The sequence below is a fragment of the Gadus macrocephalus genome, chromosome 15 (genome assembly GCF_031168955.1).
Source record: "Gadus macrocephalus chromosome 15, ASM3116895v1".
NCBI lineage: Eukaryota > Metazoa > Chordata > Actinopteri > Gadiformes > Gadidae > Gadus > Gadus macrocephalus.
In genome coordinates this window covers 12,737,025-12,759,191 of record NC_082396.1, presented here as the reverse complement: position 1 = coordinate 12,759,191, position 22,167 = coordinate 12,737,025, and the positions used below count along the sequence as shown (strand labels likewise).

At 44.4% G+C, this 22,167-nt stretch overlaps 3 protein-coding genes across 4 annotated transcripts; 1 reads left to right on the top strand and 2 right to left on the bottom strand.

Moving 5' to 3' along the window:
* Nucleotides 1–4,523: 4,523 nt before the first annotated feature.
* On the bottom strand, nt 4,524–6,577 carry mxtx1 (mix-type homeobox gene 1). The gene is made up of 3 exons (XM_060073872.1): nt 6,556–6,577; nt 5,998–6,191; nt 4,524–5,496 (listed from the first exon to the last, which is right to left on the bottom strand). The coding sequence occupies exons 1-3, from the start codon at nt 6,575–6,577 to the stop codon at nt 4,729–4,731; spliced, it is 984 nt and encodes a 327-aa protein (XP_059929855.1). The 3' UTR covers nt 4,524–4,728.
* Nucleotides 6,578–8,985: 2,408 nt separating this feature from the next.
* Nucleotides 8,986–11,952, top strand: tmem254 (transmembrane protein 254). The gene is made up of 4 exons (XM_060072949.1): nt 8,986–9,156; nt 9,849–9,952; nt 10,869–10,928; nt 11,127–11,952. The coding sequence occupies exons 1-4, from the start codon at nt 9,070–9,072 to the stop codon at nt 11,245–11,247; spliced, it is 372 nt and encodes a 123-aa protein (XP_059928932.1). The 5' UTR covers nt 8,986–9,069; the 3' UTR covers nt 11,248–11,952.
* Nucleotides 11,953–13,351: 1,399 nt separating this feature from the next.
* LOC132473025 (L-threonine ammonia-lyase) lies at nt 13,352–21,426 on the bottom strand. 2 transcript variants are annotated; one of them, XM_060072945.1, is made up of 11 exons: nt 20,156–21,426; nt 18,977–19,307; nt 18,466–18,582; nt 17,802–18,043; nt 17,207–17,372; nt 16,823–16,922; nt 16,606–16,681; nt 16,220–16,345; nt 15,353–15,520; nt 14,324–14,381; nt 13,352–13,628 (listed from the first exon to the last, which is right to left on the bottom strand). In XM_060072945.1, the coding sequence occupies exons 1-11, from the start codon at nt 21,121–21,123 to the stop codon at nt 13,530–13,532; spliced, it is 2,451 nt and encodes an 816-aa protein (XP_059928928.1). In that variant the 5' UTR covers nt 21,124–21,426; the 3' UTR covers nt 13,352–13,529. The 2 variants fall into 2 exon arrangements, with proteins under 2 accessions (XP_059928928.1, XP_059928929.1); XM_060072946.1 differs by having other exon boundaries at nt 21,008–21,395.
* Between the last annotated feature and the right edge of the window lie 741 nt (nt 21,427–22,167).

Here is a 22,167-nt window from a genome sequence, read left to right as displayed (position 1 = left end):
ACACACACACACACACACACACACACACACACACACACACAGAAACACAGTTTGTATATATATTTGTGTGTGTGTGTGTGTGTGTGTGTGTGTGTGTGTGTGTGTGTGTGTGTGTGTGTGTGCGTGTGTGAACAAGCATACCTGTGTGTGTGTGTGTGTGTGTGTGTGTGTGTGTGTGTGTGTGTGTGCGTGTGCGTGTGTGTGTGTGTGTGTGTGTGTGTGTGTGTGTGTTCATGCCACTGCAGATGGAATCACCCCAGGTAGGCGAGGTGTCGGTGGAGGACGGGGAATCTGACATGCGGAGCAGTGGGGCAGGTGTGACAGTCTCCTTGAATTACTGTGTCCATCATCCTCATTAAGCCTGGACTCAGTGGGAAGAACACAGAAAAAAATAAAAAACTAAACTACGTACACTTTCAATCATTAGTATGATTAAGTATTTCATTAATGTGTAAAACATGTTCAAGGCCAATGCACTCAGCAGAGGACAAGAGTGAATTGTTGGCCAGTATCTTCTGATAATTTCCCCTTGCATTGATGTTCGATGCAATAATTTCAGGTAGGTTGTTTAAATGTTATTTTTGTTATTTTAGTGTTTGAGGTTTATTTTCTTTTAATTGTGCCTTTTTTTTTTAAGATTTAAACAACAGTTTGCCCTTAAAGGACTCTCTACAAGCTTCTACTACAAGACACATTACCATTTTAAGACGATAGCCTGCATAAGACACACGATAATAATGAATCAAAATCAAAGAAAGATGGAGCGATTGAATCTCTGTGTAGTCATTCCACAGCCCTCTTCGTCGACGCTCCCTTAGAAGATGTGAGGGCACCAATCAGCTGTTGGAGGCGTGGTCCCGCTCACCGCTCCAGTGGAAGAGATGTGCCCCTCGTGAAGCACTATCATCACTTTTGACAGTTGCTGCAGCTCTCACGTGACCAAATAATTACCTCATACTTCGCCGCGCTGCTGTGGGCGACGAGCGTGCGAGGGCACCAGCAACAAGCGGTTTAACCTCTAAAGAAGACAGGCACATTCTATTCACTATAATCTGAATATATTCAGGTTTCATTTATCTATATAAATCTATAATTTGTTTGCATTCAAATATACAAATCTGAACATTAGCCTGCATTATGTGCAAATTTGGCCTAGTGGTTGTTTTCGTCCTAACCAGCGGTTATTTTTGTTGCTTTTGAGCTCCTAAGCAAGTGACTGACTTATTCTGATCTTGTATGGCATATGGCCTGATCATAAAGGCCATTTCTGTAATAGACTGAAGATTATTTCATTTATTGTGACCCAACTTCATAAAGTATAATGTCAAAATGAAATGAGCAGCTAGTTTGTTCAGCACACAGGAATAAGAATTCTATTGAAAAGAAAATACAAACATGTGGATTTCAGCTGAACCGATAGCCTGCTACTGAAAATGTAAACAGTGTACGATTACAATCTATTTCAAGCAGTCTGCAGCCCTTCATTTGCGATGCTATTTCAGGAAAGGCAAACGAAATCGAGAGATCTTTGGTCCCACGTGTAGTATCATGTTATATAAAGTAGTATTTCAAACTACAAGATAACATGGGTGAAAGTCTATACACCCACACACACACACACCCACACACGCACACACTCACGACACTCTGCAATCGCTACCGACCAACATTGATCAGTTTTGGAAAGCTTCTGACCTGAAAATGCTTTCCTGAGACAGCGGTGCGGTGCAGCCAATCAGTGAGCTCTATAATGAACTCCTAATACAAATCCCAACCTCGTACTCCCCAGTAGGGTTAGGTTAAATTACAGGACATATTTTTAGAGGAGGCTTTAGGCTTTAAGCCCTAAGCTACCAGCAGCTGAGGACCATCACTCAACCCCACATCTGTTCAGCTACCAGCAGCTGAGGACCATCACTCAACCCCACATCTGTTCCTACTCTTGTCTGGTCAAATAGTAGCACTGTTCAGTATTTTCTTTGCATGTGGTTGCGTGTGCGTTTGTGTGTTTCTGGTGTTGTTTTTTTGCAATGCACTTCTGCTCTGTACTTGTTTGCTAATCAGCTGACTATAGCTCTGGATATTATTGAAGCTTGCTTGAGTGTTAACAAATGCAGGCCAAAATGTTAACAAATGTTAACAAAAGATAAAACAATACCCTTAGCCCTTCATATAGCCTATACTTTGTGTCGTGTATGGCAAGACACAAAGTCAATGTGAAAGACAAACACGATATTGTTGAGACTTGTGCGTGTACGTGCTTGTGTGTGACGGGATGATAGATTGTCTTTCCAGACATCACACTGATACTTCCTCTCCGACAGGAAAGATTTGGTCATGCTATAGATATGTTTAAATCCCCTGTCAAAACCTCACTACACACACACATAAACACACACGCACACTCACACACCCACACACTTATTTTTTGACTCAAACACACACACGCACACACACACACACACACACACACACACACACACACACACACACACACACACACACACACACACACACACACACACACACACACACACACATAAGCATCTACAAAAAAAAAACGTAAGTCCCACTCGATAAAAATTACATTTAAATTGAAGTAAAGAAGTCAGAGGTGTATGCATGTTGCTGTTTCAGCAGCCAGGGAGAACAGTCATAAACAGTCAGATGAAAGTGTGTTGAAAGGGAGACTAACACAGCGTGATAAATCCGACCATGTGTAGATCATCATGTCGATCCTCGCTTTCTCCTATTCATCTGGGGAACTGTCTTGTGATAGTGGCTGGTTTCTGGTTAAACACTAAATCTGCAAAAACACGGGAAGTTTGAACATTACCCAACATCTGGACAAGAGGAAGTTACAAAGAATAAACTGTAAGCCTATTCATATACAGCACTGATATTCACCAAAGCAAACAGACAAACTCCTAAAATAGAATCAAAATAAATCAACACACGTCGACTAGTTTGATGTCTCTCCAAAGTCAGTAGAGGCCGGGCCACAATGCAAGAAGTTATTTATATGCTATCAAAACAAGCAGCGCTTCATCTGAGGACCGGCAGCTGCAGCCCATAAGAGGAAGATGTGTCCATAGAACACACTCAGAACTATCTTCAGATTCCGAGTAAAAAACACATCTAAGTATCATCTCACCCTGAATTTTTTAACTCACACAACTCTCCAAACTAGAAAAAACGATTTCCAAGATTGATGTGATGTGACATTTTGTTCAGCCAAACTGTAGCTTTATGAAGGCCTACTTTTCCCCTCTGGTTTGAGCGCACCCCTGAGCCTAGTACCAATCCCCACTCCCATAATGTCCCCATGAATCACCCGTGCATCACGGCTATCGCCTCAAGTGTATTTTCTTATCATCCAGACGGCTGTCCGCCTCATATTGTTGAGGTCCTTGGCCCTTCTGTAAACACCTGTTTGGCCAACGTCAGAGGCCACAAGCATGCGCAACTTCCCACCAAACTGGAGAGGTTCTGTTCCTCTCTGTGTCCCAGCCTATTGTGCTTCCTTGGCGAGGAACACGACATCTCCAGACAAAAGAACGCCACCCTTCCTGGCTTTGGAATAACACCGCAGAGAGGAAAATAGCTCAGACGTCGACTGCGGTGCACTAACGATAACCACTCTTCGGTTCGGCCTATACAACTTTTTGTCTACTTCTTCCTTTGCATGCATCGATATTATGTGATATGCTGTGGTTAGTGTCATTCAGGGGAGCAGAATCAAAATGGATAAGGCACGGCTTTTTGTGGATTCTTGTTTTCCTGACTCAAGCAAAAAATTAAAAAATAATTCACTCTCATGTGTGAAGGACAAGGAACATACCCAGTTAACAGAAAAAACTCATGCTTACACAATGGCAACCACAGTACTCTGTCATTTCTTGGTATAGGACTTTGCTAAAGGATAAATACATTAAGCAGAACTGCATTTGACAATTCATTGAACAATAAATAACATAGTTAGAGCGTGTCTACAGAACTTCTCTCTTTTTATATTTATTAATGTATTACTTATTTAAATGTTGCTACACGAGATGTTGACAATGTATCTCTATTTAACCTTTGCCCAGTTTTATTTTCTTGCATTAAAATATAAGCACCACCTTTTGATTAACTTGTATGACCTACTTTGATATTTTTTCAAATTTAACTATCTTTGATTTACGATGCTCAAATAATCCCCTCTGGGATTGCCTTCATTTTCGTGTATCGACTCTCAGCTGCCACCTACTGGAGATGTGTATCTGTGTGAAGCTTGTGGCAAAATTAGCCACTGTATGTCAATCGAGAAAGAATGGGATTCATGCATATTGATTTTTTTTGCTTGTATTTCTTTACAAGACCAAAGACAAAGACAAGACTGTATAATTTTATAACAACTGATTTATTAATAAAAAAGTGCAGATAATCATAAATAGGTGATAAAATAAGATAACAATGAATAAATAATGTTTTTTAAGGCTGAATAAATAGAGTGTCCCAGAATACCTTAATTCAAATCTGAATGGAAGAATAGGCAACTATAATGTCCATGTGATGTCCCTGAAAAAAATGACAGATCCTGCTGCCATGTGTTTGAGAGGGACATTTTAAGTCTGTACTGTCTTAAACCAGCCAAGCGGTTTGAACCTAATCAAGATAATACACACGATTGCTTCGAAATAAATACATAAAAATTGTCCATGAGTTGATCCAACTAGGCCTCCATCGTCAGCAGTAGGCAGCGAGTTTATACTCATGGCTTTGGTTGTCGAGTCCCTCTCCTCCCAGCCAGTCCTCGTTCAGTTCCCCCAAGATCTCATGGAGGGAGAGCTCTGGCAGGGGGGCCTGCTGGCGGAACTGGTCTGACCCCGGGTAGTGGCCGGGGTCCCCGCTTCTTCTGGGGATCACCCCGCTCCAGGAGTCCTCCATCTGGGCGTACTGCATGTCCAGGTTGGGGCTGCTGTCAGAGGCCATCTCCCAGTAGCCTGAGTCGGGTGTATCGGGGCTGGAGGCGTGGGCGTAGGCGTTGAGGGGCTGCTCCATCATGCAGGGGTAGACCCGGCCTGAGGGCCCCACACCGGAGGGGGGCACCCCAGAGCCTCTCAGGTCCTGGGGGGAGGGGCACCAGGGAGCCGGGACAGGGGAGGAATGGCTCCCGGGATGAGCCCAGGGCCCGGTCATCGATGGGCTGTGGCCCCTCAGGGGAGTGGGGGGCTGGCCCCGGTGCACAGGTCCATAGTGCCTGTAGTCCATGGGAGAGGGGCGGAAGGCCGAGAGGCAGCGCCCGTAGCGCAGATCCTCGTCCCTCTCTGCCTTCACCTGGGTCGGGTAGGCTGGGGGGGGGCCCTGGGAGTGAACGCCGGGATGGGGGCCCCTGGAGGCCACGCTGCGGGGTGGAGCTAGAGCGTCTGGGCTGAGGCTCTCACCCTGCTGCCACAGGGCCTTTTTGGCCCCTTTGCATTTCAAGGTCCGGGCCCTCCTGTTCTGAAACCACACCTGGGAGGAGCAGAGAGGAAGGAGCAGGTGAGATTAGACGCCGGAGACAAGATAAAAAAAATGGCTATCATTCTGCTTCTGTGTGCCTGCGTTAATCATTTTCAACACAAATGGCCAGACTCCGCCAAACCCCCCTCCCTAGATCAGCTGAATACAGTGAGAGCGGTGGGATTTCAGATGTTAGCACACGTTGTGCGGTCTATCTGGTAAGCCAAACAAGCTGCCCTGATTAAAGGCGCTTGCATCATCTTAAAGATAAAAGAATAAAGTGATAACACTATCAACCTTTAAGAGCCAACAGTGTTGTTGGCTGTGTTTGTGTGTTTGTGGATGTGTGTGTGGGTGTGTGATTGTGTATTTGGATTTATGCATGAAAATGTGTGTTGACAGTATTTTGTGTGTGTGAATAAGTGTCTTATTCAAAACTATACTGCATTATAGGAACAAGGGAACCCAACCAAACAAGGGCTCAGGGTAGGGTTACTGTCAGCGGATGCATACCTGGATGCGGGACTCTGGGAGGCCGGTGGTCTGGGACAGGCTCTCCCTAAGGCTGATGCCAGGGTAGGGGTCCGTCTGGAACGTGGCCCTCAGGAGCTCCACGTGCTCCTTGGAGAAGCTGGTTCTCTTCCTGCGGCTGGCGCTGCGGGACGGGGCCCCGGCCGAGCCTCCAGGGGCCACCTGGCTGCTCCCATCTGAGGACCCAGAGGACGCACGGTCAGACATGCACTTTCTGATTCAGTCTGTTGTGGTTCAGATCAGCAGTCCGTTAGACGTCATGACTCTTGAACGTGTGGAGCAATGCGTGCAGTAAGCCAACTTTGCCTCTCTTTTGACACATATACTAGTTATAATCATTAATTATCCACAAAGGAGACTATCAAAGTAAGGCTACAGGGATTATTTAAAGGCAGCGGAGACCCAAAACCATTTTGTCTTTTGAGCATTGCATCAAATCCATGAAGATACACGTAGGACAATGCTGCCCTTTTGAGTTGTAACACACAAATCGAACCGTCGATTAGTGGACGATATTATCAAACTTCATGAAAAACTCACCAATGCAAGAATCCTTCCACATGTTGACAGTGTATTGATGCTCCAGGCTTCCTTTGAGACAGTCTTTGAATGCGGTTTTCAGAGGGAGCCGATAAAGATTTTCTGAGATACTTCTTCAGGGAGAAGCTCTGAACTGACTGTACCTTGGATGTTATCAGACCACCTTTTATATTGACCACATAGGACCCCCTGATCATCCATCATAACTCCACCCCAAAAGGAAAAGGTGCTGATTGAGCAAAGTGACAGCTTGAAGGGCCAGGTGTGTTGATGGTTGACTGTGTGTGTGTGCTTATTGTTATCGAGGATCCAAATTGAGGATAGGAACTTTGAATGCCCATTATCGCCCTATCAGCCTCAAAGCAACGGCGGAAGGGACCGAACATATTAACACCTTTGTTAGACATTAGGAAGGAAAGTCGTCTTTCTGTTTTTTTAATTGCTGGCTCGTCGATACTGCCTAATGTTTGTCATGTTGAGTCACATGATTTTTTGGTTGTTTTGGATTTGACTTAATGTGTGTGCGTCGTTAGGAGTGACAACAGGCCCCACATATGCATGCATCCCCAAAGCCTTTCTTTAACAGGATTTATGTATTTTAATCATTGCTATTATTTGTTAATAATATTCTTCAATATGTGTGTGGTTGTTTGATGATAACTTAAATATATATATATATATATATATATATATATATATATATATATATATATATATATATATATATATATATATATATATATATTTCTCCCTTCCTTGATAAAATACAAAACATAATAACAGTGAAAGTTAAAACAACTAAACTAAAGATTAACTAAACTAACTAAAGATTTGAATAGACTTATGTTGCTAAGAAGGAAATTCTCTTGTTTCGACAGTGTCCCAGCCTCACTTTAGAGCAGCAGTGAGACAACCACAAACAGTGGCTGGGGCAAGATGTTGAACATCAATCAATAAAACAATTGATTTGAGGAAATATTAACTTGTGACACCTAACAAAAACGCAAAACCCCTTTCTACGATGTAGTTCATCAGTCACATGCTGCTTTGCGTGCCTATGCAAATCACATCCATGCTGCGACAAAGACTTATGCAGTGATTAATAGGATACTTAGTTGGCTACTATTTTCTCATTACAATGCATATGTGGGTCAAAGTAAGGGACAAGCTTGTCAGAATATTCAAGCTGCCCAGGACATGTCTAAACAGTTGCTTTGAATAGCCAAGAATTATATTTACTGTTTTACTTTAATTATATTTGTAACATATTTTCTCACAGATCCCATGATCAGTTCTGGGTATGTGAAGCTTTCAGCTGCTCTAGTTGAGGAAATAACTGCATCTCTTTCTCATGTTTCCCCACTATCTTGGATAGTGTCTTAAAAAGTAATGCAAAATGAACCCAAAATGAGCTCATGTTTTGAACATATTAAACTTAAGAATGGGCTATATTCATCACACAATAGAGAGGAACACATTTTCAGATCTGGATTTTTTTTAATTTGTAGCTTTGTAGATTCCAGTCAGGATTCCACAGAGTAGGCTATACAAGTGGACATTTAGTGGTCTTAGGACAACCCTTCATCTGTTATCTGGCCCATTGCAGGATCAATTTCTCCATTCATTCAGATGACTCCTGAAAGTCCCAGCTGAGCAAGGAAATGCTGCTCATGGGTTCACCAAATCCTATCACATTATAACACGCCCTTTGGCATCTCTGGAAACTCGCACATTTCATAAAGACCCTGCCGTGTTCAACAACCTTGATTTGTCATGGTTAAGAAAATGGACTGAGGATGCCAGAAGGGCAAGGGGTGGTTAAGTGGAGCAATTATTAAGAGTCAAATATATTAAAAAGCAAAAGTAACAGACTGTATGTCAAGACAGTATTAAAGCCCCTGTTCCCCTCCTTTTTTAAATCAATAAACCACCTTTAGATTAGCTATGTAACTTAACATACAATGAGCTAGTGATCAAAGCTAATTGAAAGCTGGTTTAACCAATGGCCTTTGAGTCTATGTATTATGCATATCATTAAAAAAATCTGGTTTGTGTTATCTTTTATTTATTTATTTATTTTGACTGCCAACACAAAGATACATCTTGAAAAGTAAAAAGCATCTTTGTGAGTCTGTGTCAATTCGGCAGGTTAGACTATTTCAGATCAAAAACAGTTTTTAGATAACTAAAGCAAAACAACGATCTCTCAGGGAAATATGTCAGCTGTTATTTTACTTTGAATTGGTCTTTGAACCCTACATTTAAAAATGTAAATGTGTAAGTTATCGTCTATATAATGTGATGCGGAAAAGCAATAATAAACTTTTTTATTTTATTCATTGGAAGTACTATCTTTTTAAATGCATCTCATTGATGAGGACGGAACCGCAAATTTGGGAATATACAGCCCGGCGGGCATAGTACATTCAGCCGCACTATATAGTGCACAGCCTCTGCAGTCCCACTCTGCAGCTGCACGAACATATTTGACCGAAGTACGCAAGAAGAGCAGCCATGGCCAAAAGTGATGGGTGCGATTATTTCAAAAGAACAAGCCTGTTTTGGATTGTAACGGTGACACTTTCGATGGGATTCTTCACTGTGAGTGATTGTCAACAGGATGAGATATAATACAACTTTTGTTGCACGGCGTGTTTGCTCTCTGTGCTTTCTGCCACCGAGACTGGCAGAGGGGCTGCGGTGTGACACGCAATGTGCTCCGGGTATTGGAGACTCGGGTCAAATATACGGTATTCTTTTTAGCTCAATAATCAATTCTGCATTACTATTTGCCTTTGTAGATTTACAAATAGCAATTAGAAAACCAGGCCAATGCCTTGTTGGTGAAAGCGTTATCGCCATTCTAGTTTGGTGGGGGAAAATGTCAACAGTCCCGGCGATTGGACAAAAGCTTTTTTAACGCTTGGGGATTTTAGTTTCCTAGTGGCTTTAGGTTTCATGACTAACGTTACACATTGAAATTTAGTCGGAAAGTAAGAAACAGATCGCCTTAATCGTAGCTACCGCTATCTTTTAAAATAGGGGGAATAGGTAAATGATTAAGTAATGAGTTATAAAGTTGTGCAACTTGTATGTGTCATTGTGTCATGGTCTACATCCAACCTAGATGACCTGAGATTGGAGAGAAATAACATTTGACTGTCGACCAATGGCAGCCCATTGTATTGGATAGGATACACATGGCAGTGGTTCAAACCTGCCCTTTGACTTTTGTGTTTGTAATGATTTGTTTAATTATCTGTTATTACCATGGTATGACACGTGTTTTGCAGGTTATTGTTTTGGCACCAGAAAAGATTCCCTTTGAGCACCTTGGTCCGTTCGGCACCTTCTGTTCATATCTAGTGGAAAATCTGAGTGGGCTCATGTTTAAAATGTAAGTAAAGTAGCCTATCTGAACAATATGTAGTAAATACATGCTAGGCTGTTCTTATAATAGCATTATATCACATTCAAACATGGAGAATTGATTCACATATTGCAATCAACCCCATCAGTTCACAGTAAGTGTCAACTAGATTCCCCAATGGCGTGTCATTTGAAAAGGCCTTTCCCTAATTACTTTTCAAATTGTCATCCCACATTCTCCATTGACATCACATGACTACCATACTGTTACCAACTGGTAAACATGCAAACATGCTTAACCTTTTGTTTGGATCATATAACTCTAGTTTATGATTGTTTGTGTGGCTGTGGCTTGAAGCTATAAATCATGCAACTTTCACCCATACTTCCGATTTGCAGTACCTGCAGTGGTAGTTTAGTTGCATATTTGTCAACTGCTGACACTACTATGTATTATATTAGATAGTTATGTTAGTACAGTAGTGTTTTAAGCAAATTCTTACGGTAAATGCATAAATATGGCACAGAATCAAAGGTCAATCGACCTAAGATTATATTATATTATTTATATACATTTCCAAGTTACCATAGTATTTTCAGATACAAACTATAATTATGTGGCTTGATGGTCTTCGAGCTAAATGTGGCTTGTTGCATCCAAGCCACAAAGGCCTGCAAGCTCATAGGTTGTATGTGTGCATGTATAGAGGGAGAGGCCCAATGGCTCAATGTGCCTTTGACACATTGCCCTGACAACCACCAGGCATAATGCCCCTCATTCTCTTCCTCCGTTCATGCTTGCTTTAGCAGGCCTATAACTATTTCCCACATTATTACGAGCCATGATGTGCTTATATTTTAAAACATCTGAACTCTGGGAGGCATTACGAAGAGACCAACCAAAATAATTGTGTTTGCGTTTGTGTGTGTGTGTGTGTGTGTAGGTGGCTTGCTTCTTGGGCTATCCATGTGTTTGAGGCTTGCATCGCGTTGAGGATGTGTAGGTAAGGATGACATGACCCTTCAGCTCCACCAGAGGGCGCCTTTGTACAAGCCTTTCCATATTCTCTTCCTTTTAACATAACTTTTCACCTGTGCATATTAGGCCTATTTTGTGCTTTAATGAATCAGTGTTGAGGGAGAAAAATTCAGCTCTGAAATAAAGTTAACATTTGAATGATTGTTCTGTGTCCCCCCTACAGCCAGAAAGGCATCACCGATGGCGGCTCCCGCTTCCTGTGGTTCATCCAGACCTTCCTGTTTGGCTTCGCCTCCCTGGGCATCCTCGTCAAGTACGACCCTGAGCGGCCTAAGCAGCATTGACTCATCTCCCAAGAGCCCCCGACACCGGAGAGATTAAGTCTCTCTGTCTCTCTCTCTGACTGACTTTGTATCTGCTGAGGCTCCTTACCAAAGAGAGATGGGATAAGGGTTAACATAGAGGATGTGTAGCGAAAGCATCAAGTATTGTCTTTCAAGCCGCCTTTTAAAACATTCCTAACTTATTTTCAAAACTGGATTAACAAATATAGAAATCTTTTTATCATAATGGGAAAATATAGTTTTGGCTAACTTTTGAATGTAGAGAATGCTGTATGAATAAACGCTATGAAGTAATACTTAAACCTACCTGTAGCAAGTCTTAAGAACAACCAGTTAATCACGGATAACGGCCATGTTCACAAATTGTTTACATAAAGAGAAGGGTAGAACGCTTTTGGAGTCCCTTTAGTCGGAATGCGTGTCCCCGAATGATCAGATCTCAGATTGAGATATTATAGATGAGGTGGTATATCCAACACCAGGGGCGACTCACAGGTAGCTGACCATGGTGAAACACACCAGACACCAGATGCTGTGATAATGACACCTCTTGCCGCGTGCGACAAATGTCTGCCAGACACTATACCGTTTGCCTTTCCAGATTGAGGTACTTAATATTTTCACTGAAGCCTTTCTAAACCCTACTGTGGTTGATTTTTTTATTGTGTTGCAATGTTTGGAAAATAAACTGATTTAAGAACAGAACCATTTGGTATTCTATTCCTTTTCCCCCTGGCAAAAACCGGGGGAATCATAGGGTGTGACTAATCTGTGATTGACTCCTTGTTTGAAGGTTCTTGGTTCAAATCCCCAATGATATATCCCACCTATGGGCATCCTTCAGCAAGTTATTCATCCTCTACCTGCTCCTATTTCCCTGTATTTGTATTCACTGTCTAACCCACTCCTTAATGCACTGTCTAGCTAGCACTATAACGTTTCATATAGTGTATCTGTGTTAACTGTCTAAACCCTTTATCCAGTGTAAGTCAGTGCTACAATGGCTAGCATTTAAACAAAGATAATTTGCAGAACGAGTTAGAAGATCATAAACCATGAGTCACATGACAGCTTAAACATTTGCCATGGGGTCACTTATCTACCATTTGGTTACTGTGTGGTAATCATGTGACTCAATGTGGTGATAACAATCTGGAAATTGATTAGACAGCATGTAGACTTATGCAAATTACCGTTGTTAAGCCCAAGCTCCTGTGGGCAGTTATAACCATTTGAATTGCCAGAGTAAGCCAAGTGTTTCACGCCCCGATTATTATGCTTAACAATTATTATGCTCGCTAAGCGTCATTACAGAGTAGCTGGTAGCCCCGTTTTTTGGGGGTCCATTAATTCAGAAATCCACTGTGTATTTCGACAGTTTAACATTATTCGTTTTTGTTCAAGTGTATGTTCACCAACATGGATCTGATATAAATGGAATTTACTTGGCACGGAGCAAGCACAAGGCCACAGGCCAGTGAACTTAACAGCATGAGCACCAGCTGCCTTAAACGGGCGCTAGAGTGGTCTTCAATCTTAAAACGAATTTGAGTCCATCGTGTCACTCACGTGATCTTCAGCAGCATTCAACTCTTTGAAGGACAACCTTCTGATGGCCCTGAAAGAGGTCTATGAGTCATCATCACGACGTCGGACCTTAGGTTCGCTATCCTCGCGCATTTTAAATGCCCATGATCCCTGGGACTTAGCTGCATCAATGTAACGGCGGTTAGTTATATAGCCTGGTTTAATACAGAAACAATGTATCGTAGGCCTATATATAGCTAAAAGATAAGACAATAATTTGAAGTCCAATATATTCTAATGTATTTGCTTTAATTAAGCTACAAACATTTGATGCATACATAAATATATACAATATTTCAAAAATATGCTGCAGGATTTTTTTTTCGAGGTGAGGAAGGCATGAACACAAATTGCTCCCAACGAGCTGGCAGTCGCCTTGCATGGATGACTCCACCGTCGGTGTGTTTATGAAGTCTTGGAAGTTCCTTTGGATAAAAGCCTCTGCTAAAGGTCAATGTATGTGAACTCTCAGGACATGTCAGGATAAAAGACTAATGCAAGGCTAATCTCAAGGCTCTTCTGTCCAATAAATGGTGACAGTGTATGCAACTGCAATTTCAATACTTCTGATATCATCATAGTATCTCATATCATTTAGTTAGTTGTGTGATTTTAAATATATTTGCTGTAGTGTAAAAATATACTCTCTGTTTAGGTTTGGTGCGTCTGTACTTGTGTGTGTCTGTGTGTCTAGATCACCGATCCAGCCAGCGCAGCGAAGGGTAACGCTCACACAGGGTCTTACGCAGCTGCACGCTCTGCGTCTTATCCCTGGTCTCCACCACACACTCCACCTGTTGACACACACACACACACACACACACACACACACACACACACACACACACACACACACACACACACACACACACACACACACACACACACACACACACACACACACACACACACACACACACACACACACCACTGAGTAATCACTGTTTGTGTGTGTTGAGGTAATCCATATTGTGTCCTGACTAGTCAGTCATGCGACAAAGGCCACTGAGTGGATTGGTGTGTGCGAAGGTGTGTGTGTGGGGCCTTGGGAGGGAGCTGGGGCGGATTAGTGATTTGGGTTACGTGTTTCAACTTGACTCGTCCCACTGTTGCTGTTCCAATGCTTTAAGCCAGATAGGACATGCTAGTTTTGGGACCAGTCACCAAAACCTTTCCCATTCATGGGTCATTGGGAACCAATTTATGTTTTATCAAGGTTGGCTGAACATGATTTTCACTGATAGAGTTTAAACAGTATCTCCCTTTTGCTTGTGTGCTGTCTCACAGCTATGTGTCAGATATTTGAACCACGTAGGGCATCCCACCATGGTGATATTCTAAATCCTAATTTAATATTTGAGCCATACTTTGGACAGCAACAACCAATGTTTGTAGTTGTGAACCTGCCAGTTTTTCCACATTGGATTATAGACTGTAATGTGAATTAATTTGAAGTATGCTGGAGCGTTAGGCTGTGTGAATGTCCTACCTGAATCTTGAAAAGCTCTGTTTTGTCACAGTGACGCCTATGGCATACATCAAGTAACCTGGGAAAGAGGAAAATACACACACACACACACACACACACACACACACACACACACACACACACACACACACACACACACACACACACACACACACACACACACACACACACACACACACACACACACAGGAAGTGACAGAGAGAGTGATAAGGAAGATGAAGAGAGAAAGAAATACAAATATTTGAATAGATAGAAACTAATAACACCTGAATGAAAAAATCTCAAGGGAAATAGACAGAGAGGTAGACCGGTGAAGAGGCTGTCATGTAGATAGACAACATCACAGGTAATCAAAGTCAGGTAGACCCGATAGCATGCAGATAGGTAGGCAGAAAGACAAGAGAGAGCAACATGCAAGCAGGTAGGCAGGCAGACGATCGAGATTGCGGTTTGTGATTCTGTAATGTGTTTGCTACATCAGAGAAGGTGAAATGAGTTTCACTTCTCGTTCCGCAGAGAGACAAACTCTATAATGGTTTCCCCCAACATAATCAGCAGCAGGAGAAATGGACTTCCCAGAAGTCAGACTGAGAACAGGGGTTATAAGGCCCATTTAGCCTCACTCAAAACCCATTACACATGCTGGCCTCGCCTAGGGCCCAAAAATATAGAGACACTACGGAAGGGAAAGGTCCTTGACTCCTTGCCCATGACAGCTATATGACCAACATTTCTGAGTGGGTGTGCACATGTCCGCATATGCATGTGTGTGTTTGTCAGTGGGTGGGATCGTAGGGAGAGAGGGAGAGAGAAGAGAGAGACTATCGGCTGTTTGAAGTTTCAAGTCCTTACTCAATTGTTAATGACTTATGTTGCCATGGTAATCTCTAGTAGAAAGATGGAAAGAAAGTGGTTTCCACTGTCAAATGATGTTTTCGAAAAACAACGGGGGAGATGAACTTGTACTGAATCTGAATACACACACACACACACACACACACACACACACACACGTATTGAAAACCCACCTGACATCCTCTCTGGACAGGAAGTCCAGCAGCTTGGCCATGTCTCCGGGCATGTTGCCCAGCTCCACAGTGAACTTGCTGATGCGCTCGTCCAGCACCAGAGCGCGCTCCACACACTGCCTCACCAGGTCCAGCTCCATGTTAGCGCTGCTCACCACCACCGCAACCCTGCAGTGGGTTTAGCATAGCTTAGCTCTAGCTCTACCCTTCAGTGGGTGTAGCATAGCGTATCTCTAGCTCTACCCTTCACTGGGTGTAGCATAGCTTAGCTCTAGCTCTACCCTTCAGTGGGTGTAGCATAGCTTAGCTCTAGCTCTACCCCAGTGGGTGTAGCATAGCGTATCTATAGCTCTTCCCATCACTGGGTGTAGCATAGCTTAGCTCTAGATCTACCCTTCAGTGGGTGTAGCATAGCTTAGCTCTAGCTCTACCCTACAGTGGGTGTAGCATAGCTTAGCTCTAGCTCTACCCTACAGTGGGTGTTGCACAGCTTAGCTCTAGCTCAGCTTGTTGGAGACGTTAGTTAGTTTCCATTTAGCCTGGGCTTTATACTGCATTAACCTAGCTCTATATGCTCAGCTTTCCTTATGTACTCTTTCTGTAACGTGTTGGGGGATTTACAGAGTTGTCGTCACAGGACAAACACAAGCTGTCGCTCATTAAACAAATTGTGCATTTAATGTACAGATTGTAATTGTACACAAGCAGACCTTTCTGCAGTGTTTTATTTGTAGGAACACCAGTGACTATCCTATGATGACGCTTCTGTGAGCCTCATTAATGTGATGAATGTGAATGAAGACAAAATGGTTCCAAAGCTAACAGAAACGCACATGATTGATTCCTAGTATAGGGAGGCCGACTCACCTTTTGCCCCTGAGCTCTGGTAGCTGACCGGCCAAGATTGCGGCTAACCCCATGGCTCCCTCTGTGTCCACCGTGGATCGCTCAAACTCCTGAAACCGCAGCATGGCGACCAGAGCGCTCTCCTCACTACGGGGTGATAACATCACAACACATACAGGAAACATAGGGACGTCAGGAGTTGCCATTTTGGTGTGGAATCCAATCCTACGCTCTCCTATGAAATTAAACTATTATTTAAACTTTTAATCATGAAAGGGATTCAACAGCAAACCATTGGGCTATGTAATGCTTGTAGTAGTCAGTTAATGATTTAAAACGTTGGATTGCGCCCTTTGAAATCAAATACTCACACAGGTGAGATTGTGAGGTTTCTTAAGAGGCAGTACCTGACAGTGATGATTTTGTCCACATGCTTCTTTGCCAGCTGGAAGGTCTGTATCCCAAGTGAATGTTCAGCCAGATCTAAGCAGGAGAGGATACATGAGGAAAAAGTCATCAGGTTCCATCCACCCCTCCCGTTCTGTCCGTCCATCCCATCTCATATAAACTGTAGAATCTGTAATGCTTTTGTCCACTTTAAACAATGAACACAGGCCTCCTAACCTCCATAGAGTTTGCTGTTTGGCCTGCTGGTCATGTCTTTGCATGGTGCGCCTGTTTTCAGGGACTGCAGAAGAAGAGGGTATCCCTCAGGTTCAACTCCCTGCCAAGAGAAACAAACAGATGCATTGACAATTAGATGCATTTTTCGGAAATGTGATGGAACGCATGGATTTATAGCCAATATGTTGTCATATAATATTAAACAACATGTGGCGGGCTAAAGGCCTGATAAGGCATATCCAATATGGCATATTCAGAAAATGGTGTCCTTTCCCTCGACAATGATTAGGTAAGCAGAAAGCTGAAGACAAAAACTGCAATAAAACAAGTAGACAAATCAAAACAGAGTGAAGGAAGCAAATTTAGAAGCCAACCCAAACTCACCACAACAAGGATGCGTGGGTTGAGGTGTTTGATGGCCGCAGCGGTACCAGCTAGCAGTCCAAACTGTCCACTAGCCGGCACCACCACAGCGTCCAGCTTGGGCACCTGCTCATAAATCTCCAAGCCTACGGTACCAAGACCCGCAAGGTAGGCCTCCTGCTCATCCCTGGACACAGAGAGAGAGAGAGAGAGAGAGAGAGAGAGAGAGAGAGAGAGAGAGAGAGAGAGAGAGAGAGAGAAGTCGATTTTATGTCTTATATTGCGGTACAAAAACAGAATAATTTGAGTGTTTAGTCAAAGTCACTCATACTCATCAACCCTCCTGGCAAGCGCCTAAAGAAATGATGCATTCATACAAAACAAACAAATATTCAAATATTTTCTGACGTCCAATATGATGTCATTTTCTGGCACCGTAAGCCTGGAAGCCAATCAAGTGACATCCCTCTCGTGACACCACCAATTAGACAAACCCCAAAATAAACAATTTACGAGTAACAAAGAGGCTTTTTTTTTTTTCATGTGTACTAAGGGATAGAGTGGGGAGAAGCAAACTAACAGTGACAAAAACAAAATGGCCACGGGCTGGACTCACTCCTCCAGGTAGAGGTAGCCGTTGTCCTTGGCCAGGTGACAGGCGTGGTTGCGGGAGTCGCGCGCGGCAGTGCCGTAGGAGATGACCATGGCGCCGTAGTCCCGGTAGACGCGGAGGCGCGGCACGGAGCAGCTGGACGGCATGATGGCGAAGACGGGGATCTTGAGCTCCACGGCGTGGTGCGCCACCGCCATGGAGAAGTTGCAGTCCGTTGCCACGATCACACCCTTCTTCTGCTGCTCCTGGGGTACGGAGGACAGCACAACGCACGTCAAATAGGGTCAACCGAACCCAAGTTGAATAGGTTTGACGCAGGGAGCAAGGAGAATGATCAAGAAATCCTCTCCTCTTTCTTCCTCGCTCCCTGTCTGTAGTATCGTCTAGGATTCAAAGGGCTTTCTTGGCATGACTGACAGACATTTACGCGGGCCGCAGCACTCTCTCTCTCTCTCTCTCTCTCTCTCTCTCTCTCTCTCTCTCTCTCTCTCTCTCTCTCTCTCTCTCTCTCTCTGTCTCTCTCTGTCTCTCTCTCTCTCTCTCTCTCTCTCTCTCTCTCTCTCTCTCTCTCTCTCTCTCTCTCTCTCTCTCTCTCTCTCTGTCTCTCTATGTCTCATTCTCTCTGTTTCTCTTTAGCTCTCTCTCTCACACTGTTTAGATCTCCCACCTGTGTCAGCGAGGTGAGCAGGTAGAAGACTCCTCTCTCCTTCACAGAGCCGGTGTAGTGCAGGTGCTCCTTCTTCAGGTAGATCTCCATGCCGTACTGTTTGGACAGCCTGGAGTACTGGACACACACACACACACACACGGCATGATGTCAATCCACAGCATTTGATGATCAGCTGCATTTTCAACAATGTAGCCTCCATGTATTTAAGAATGAACCCAAAAAATAAAAATAAGAAATCGTATTGATGCAATACAATTCCCAGTGATTGTTAATTCATTTATAATTAGTAGTTATTCATTTACAATGATCAAAATCTATTAGATAAATCATAACACTGAAGAATGGTCAATTAATAAATAAAATAAAGTCAAGGCTATTATATTTGTTAAGCCCTTTCACAGTCACAGTTTCAAAGGGCTTCACAGGCGATGTTTGCATGCCCCGTTCTGAGGGGGTGTCATTAAATGCGGCCTGTGGAGCCCTCAAAACGGTTACCCCCAGGGCGTACCGTGCATGGCGTCTTCTGGATGGCCGACTGTATCTTGAAGGTGGCCGCGCTGATGTCCTCGAAGCGGAGGTACTCCGTGGAGGGTCGGGCCCGGGACTTGAACTCGCTCATCCTCCTTGTCTTGGGGGGCTCCGTCAGCTGGATCTCAGGGCGTCCCGACGACCGAGCCTCCCAGACCCTCACGTCTCCGTTGAGCAGCTCCTCCTCGCCGAAGTCCTTCAGCCGCTCGGGCTCGATGAGGGTGGGTCTGCGGCCCGGGATTCCGTTGACCATCCCGGGGCACCCCTTCTTGTAGCCCGACGGCAGGTTGGGGCCCAAGCGCAGCTCCTCGCTATGGTGGGAAGAGAGGAGGCGGTATAGAGGGAGGAGGGGTTGGGTTTGAGACGGGGTGGTGATGGTGGAGAGGAGATCCAGACAAGGTATATACATTGGATTCTTACCCAGCAGTTTGTCGATGAAAGCATTTAATGAAGACATTAGATGGTGACAGTTCTTTCAGTTTAGATTTGTAATTTTGTTGCATTTGGTGCAACATGTTAACCTTCAGGTAGGATAGCATAGCAGTAACCATGGGGAAACGCTTTTATTAACATCACTTTATTCTTGTCTATAGCCACGTACAATGGATTGGTTGTGTGCTGCTCTGAAGTTTGCATTTGTCTACCTTGTCTGAGTCAAGTAGAAGAAGGAGCTCAATTTACTTTCAAGCTAGTTTCATCTTTCATAGTTGTAAGACTAAATTCAGGGCAACATTCAGGGACCCCAATACAAATGAAATACTTTTGGGTTTACCAGTAAAAGTTTTCAAGACACAGTAAAAAGAGCTCAGCTGCCCCTTTTGACAGATGCGTTCACCTCTATTTGCTCTCTTGAAAGTAACAATACCCGATATCAACAACTCTCACACACGATGCCGTCCCTGTTCTGCACAATACAGACTGCCAACCAAAACATGATTGAAAATCCTGCTCTAAATCCTGAACCCATAACCTGCATCCATTCATATACACTTGATTCATACAAACAAACATAATATAATATAAATAAACATAAAAGGATTATGCTAACCAAGGGATTATCCATATCAATGAACCTCTCAAGAAGATTGACAATGTTATGTGTGTCTGTAGTTTTGTAGTTTCTGTCTGTCTTTAATAGACAGATGGACATGGGAATTACCTGGGGAGCATGAGGAGGACGAAGGAGACGACAAGGCGGAGGAGGAAGCTCACCAGAGCATAGAAGAGACCACCAACACTAGCTGACAGGGAGATGAGGAGAGGGCAGGGGTGGGCTGAGGAAGGAGAGGCCTGGGGGCTGGAGGGGGAGGCCAGGTTGGAAGCCACAGAGTGGGCTAGTTTGGTGGGCAGTGATGGAACACGGAATCGCGCCCTCGAAGGGAACGGGGGCCGGGGAGGGTCCTGGGGTCGGGGAGGGATCGAGGTCCAACTAGTAAGCTTGGGCCCCTGTGCACGGTTAAGACGAGGAGTATTTGAGTGCAAGTAAGGGTTCGTGTTTGCCATTGGTATTACAAAGGTCGGCTCTGAGGCCTCCTCTGGGGGATTAGCATTTGGAAGTGATCGTGGGAGGAGGTCTGAGGAAGTTATCATTCCGCTCGGCTTTTCTTTAGTTAGCAAACAAGGAGAAGGAGCTGGAAGGGCAGCAGGAAGAGGAGGCGCAGGACATGACGAAGGAGGGGAAGGATGGGTAATACCAGAATCGATGGCAGGATTCTGTTGCTCCTCTACGCTTAGGGGCAGTGGGAGGTCATCCTCGGGCAGGAGAGGGGTAGGTGCGGCCACTAGGGGCTTGTTACCGACCGGGGACTCAGGGTCTAGGATATCAGTGTCTAGGTTATCAGGGTCTTGGGTATCAGAGTCTGAGGTATCGAGGTCTGGGGTTTCAGGGTATAGGGTATCAGGGTCTAGGGTATCAGGGTCTAGGGTATCAGGGTCTAGGGTATCAGGGTCTAGGGTGTCAGTGACGAGAGTATCAGTGTCTAGGCTATCAGGGTCTGCTGCAGTTTCCCACCTCTGCCAGAAGGGGTCATTCTCCACGCAGTCTGTCATCGCTGGACGGGGAGAGTAGAGCCTCTCCAGTCGCTCACTCAGGTATCTGGAGTAGAAAAACTGAGCGGCAAAGTTCATCCTGGAAAAGAAAACCCTGCTGTATTCCTTCCTGGGAATAACAGCCGCAGTATCCCTTCCTTTCTCTCCCTCTCTCTCGACGCCCTCTGTTCGGCGTGTGAGCACAGAGTGAAGGTGTGTCCGAGGAAGAAGAGGACCCAGTCAGCCTGGGTTCTTAGTGTGTAACGTCCGTCCGTCCGTCCCCCACCCTCTCCTCCCTCCTTCCCTCCGGTCCTGGGCCGGCCAGGTGCTATTTAAAGAGGGATTACCCCAGGACACATGCTTGGGTGGCCCTGTGCAGCCAGCGTGCTCCTGGGCAAGTGGCTGTACCTCCCAGAGCTTCTATTCCTGGCGCCAGACTGGGATTACTGCCTCTCGGCCACCCCTGCAGTGACGCACTGCTTATCAGACGCTCTAAGGAGATGAATGCCGACTTAAGGTTTTAACTGGGGAACCGAGAACTGGAGGCTCATCTGCACAGAACGGGAGCTGATTGCGGGCATTGGAGTCTGAGATAACAAGGCCCTGGGGACAGAGAGAGAGAGGCCGGAGCTCATAGGACAAAGCCCAGGAGAGGTGGTGCTGGTGGTGGTGGTAGGGGGCACCTGCTTACTGGCCTGAATCACAGCCAGCCCTAACCCTATTGGCCAGGAGAAAAAAATGGGCATCAGTGTGTCCCAGACATCATGCATCGGTCTCTGGCTTGGCGGCCAGCAACACAATAACACAGTGATTGTAATAAGTGTTCCCTGCAGGGGGCAGAGTATGTACTATGTCCTAGAGACCTTCTCACAACCTTTCCTCGCGTCACTGTTTCCTGGCATACGCTCCAAACCCAGGCTTCGTCCTGGGTTTGGAGCCCATGCCAACAGAGTATGAGAGAAAGGCAAAGAAACGAAGAGAAAGCAAAGAAAAAGCAATAGCATGCATTTTGTACCTTTTAAGGGTTCTTCAATGATCCTTATTTGCATGACAACTCAAACACTCCAATAGGGCTGAATTATGCTTGGATTGGCAAGTAGCCAACCAAGATATAAATCTTGCCTAAAGAAAAGCAGCCATTCT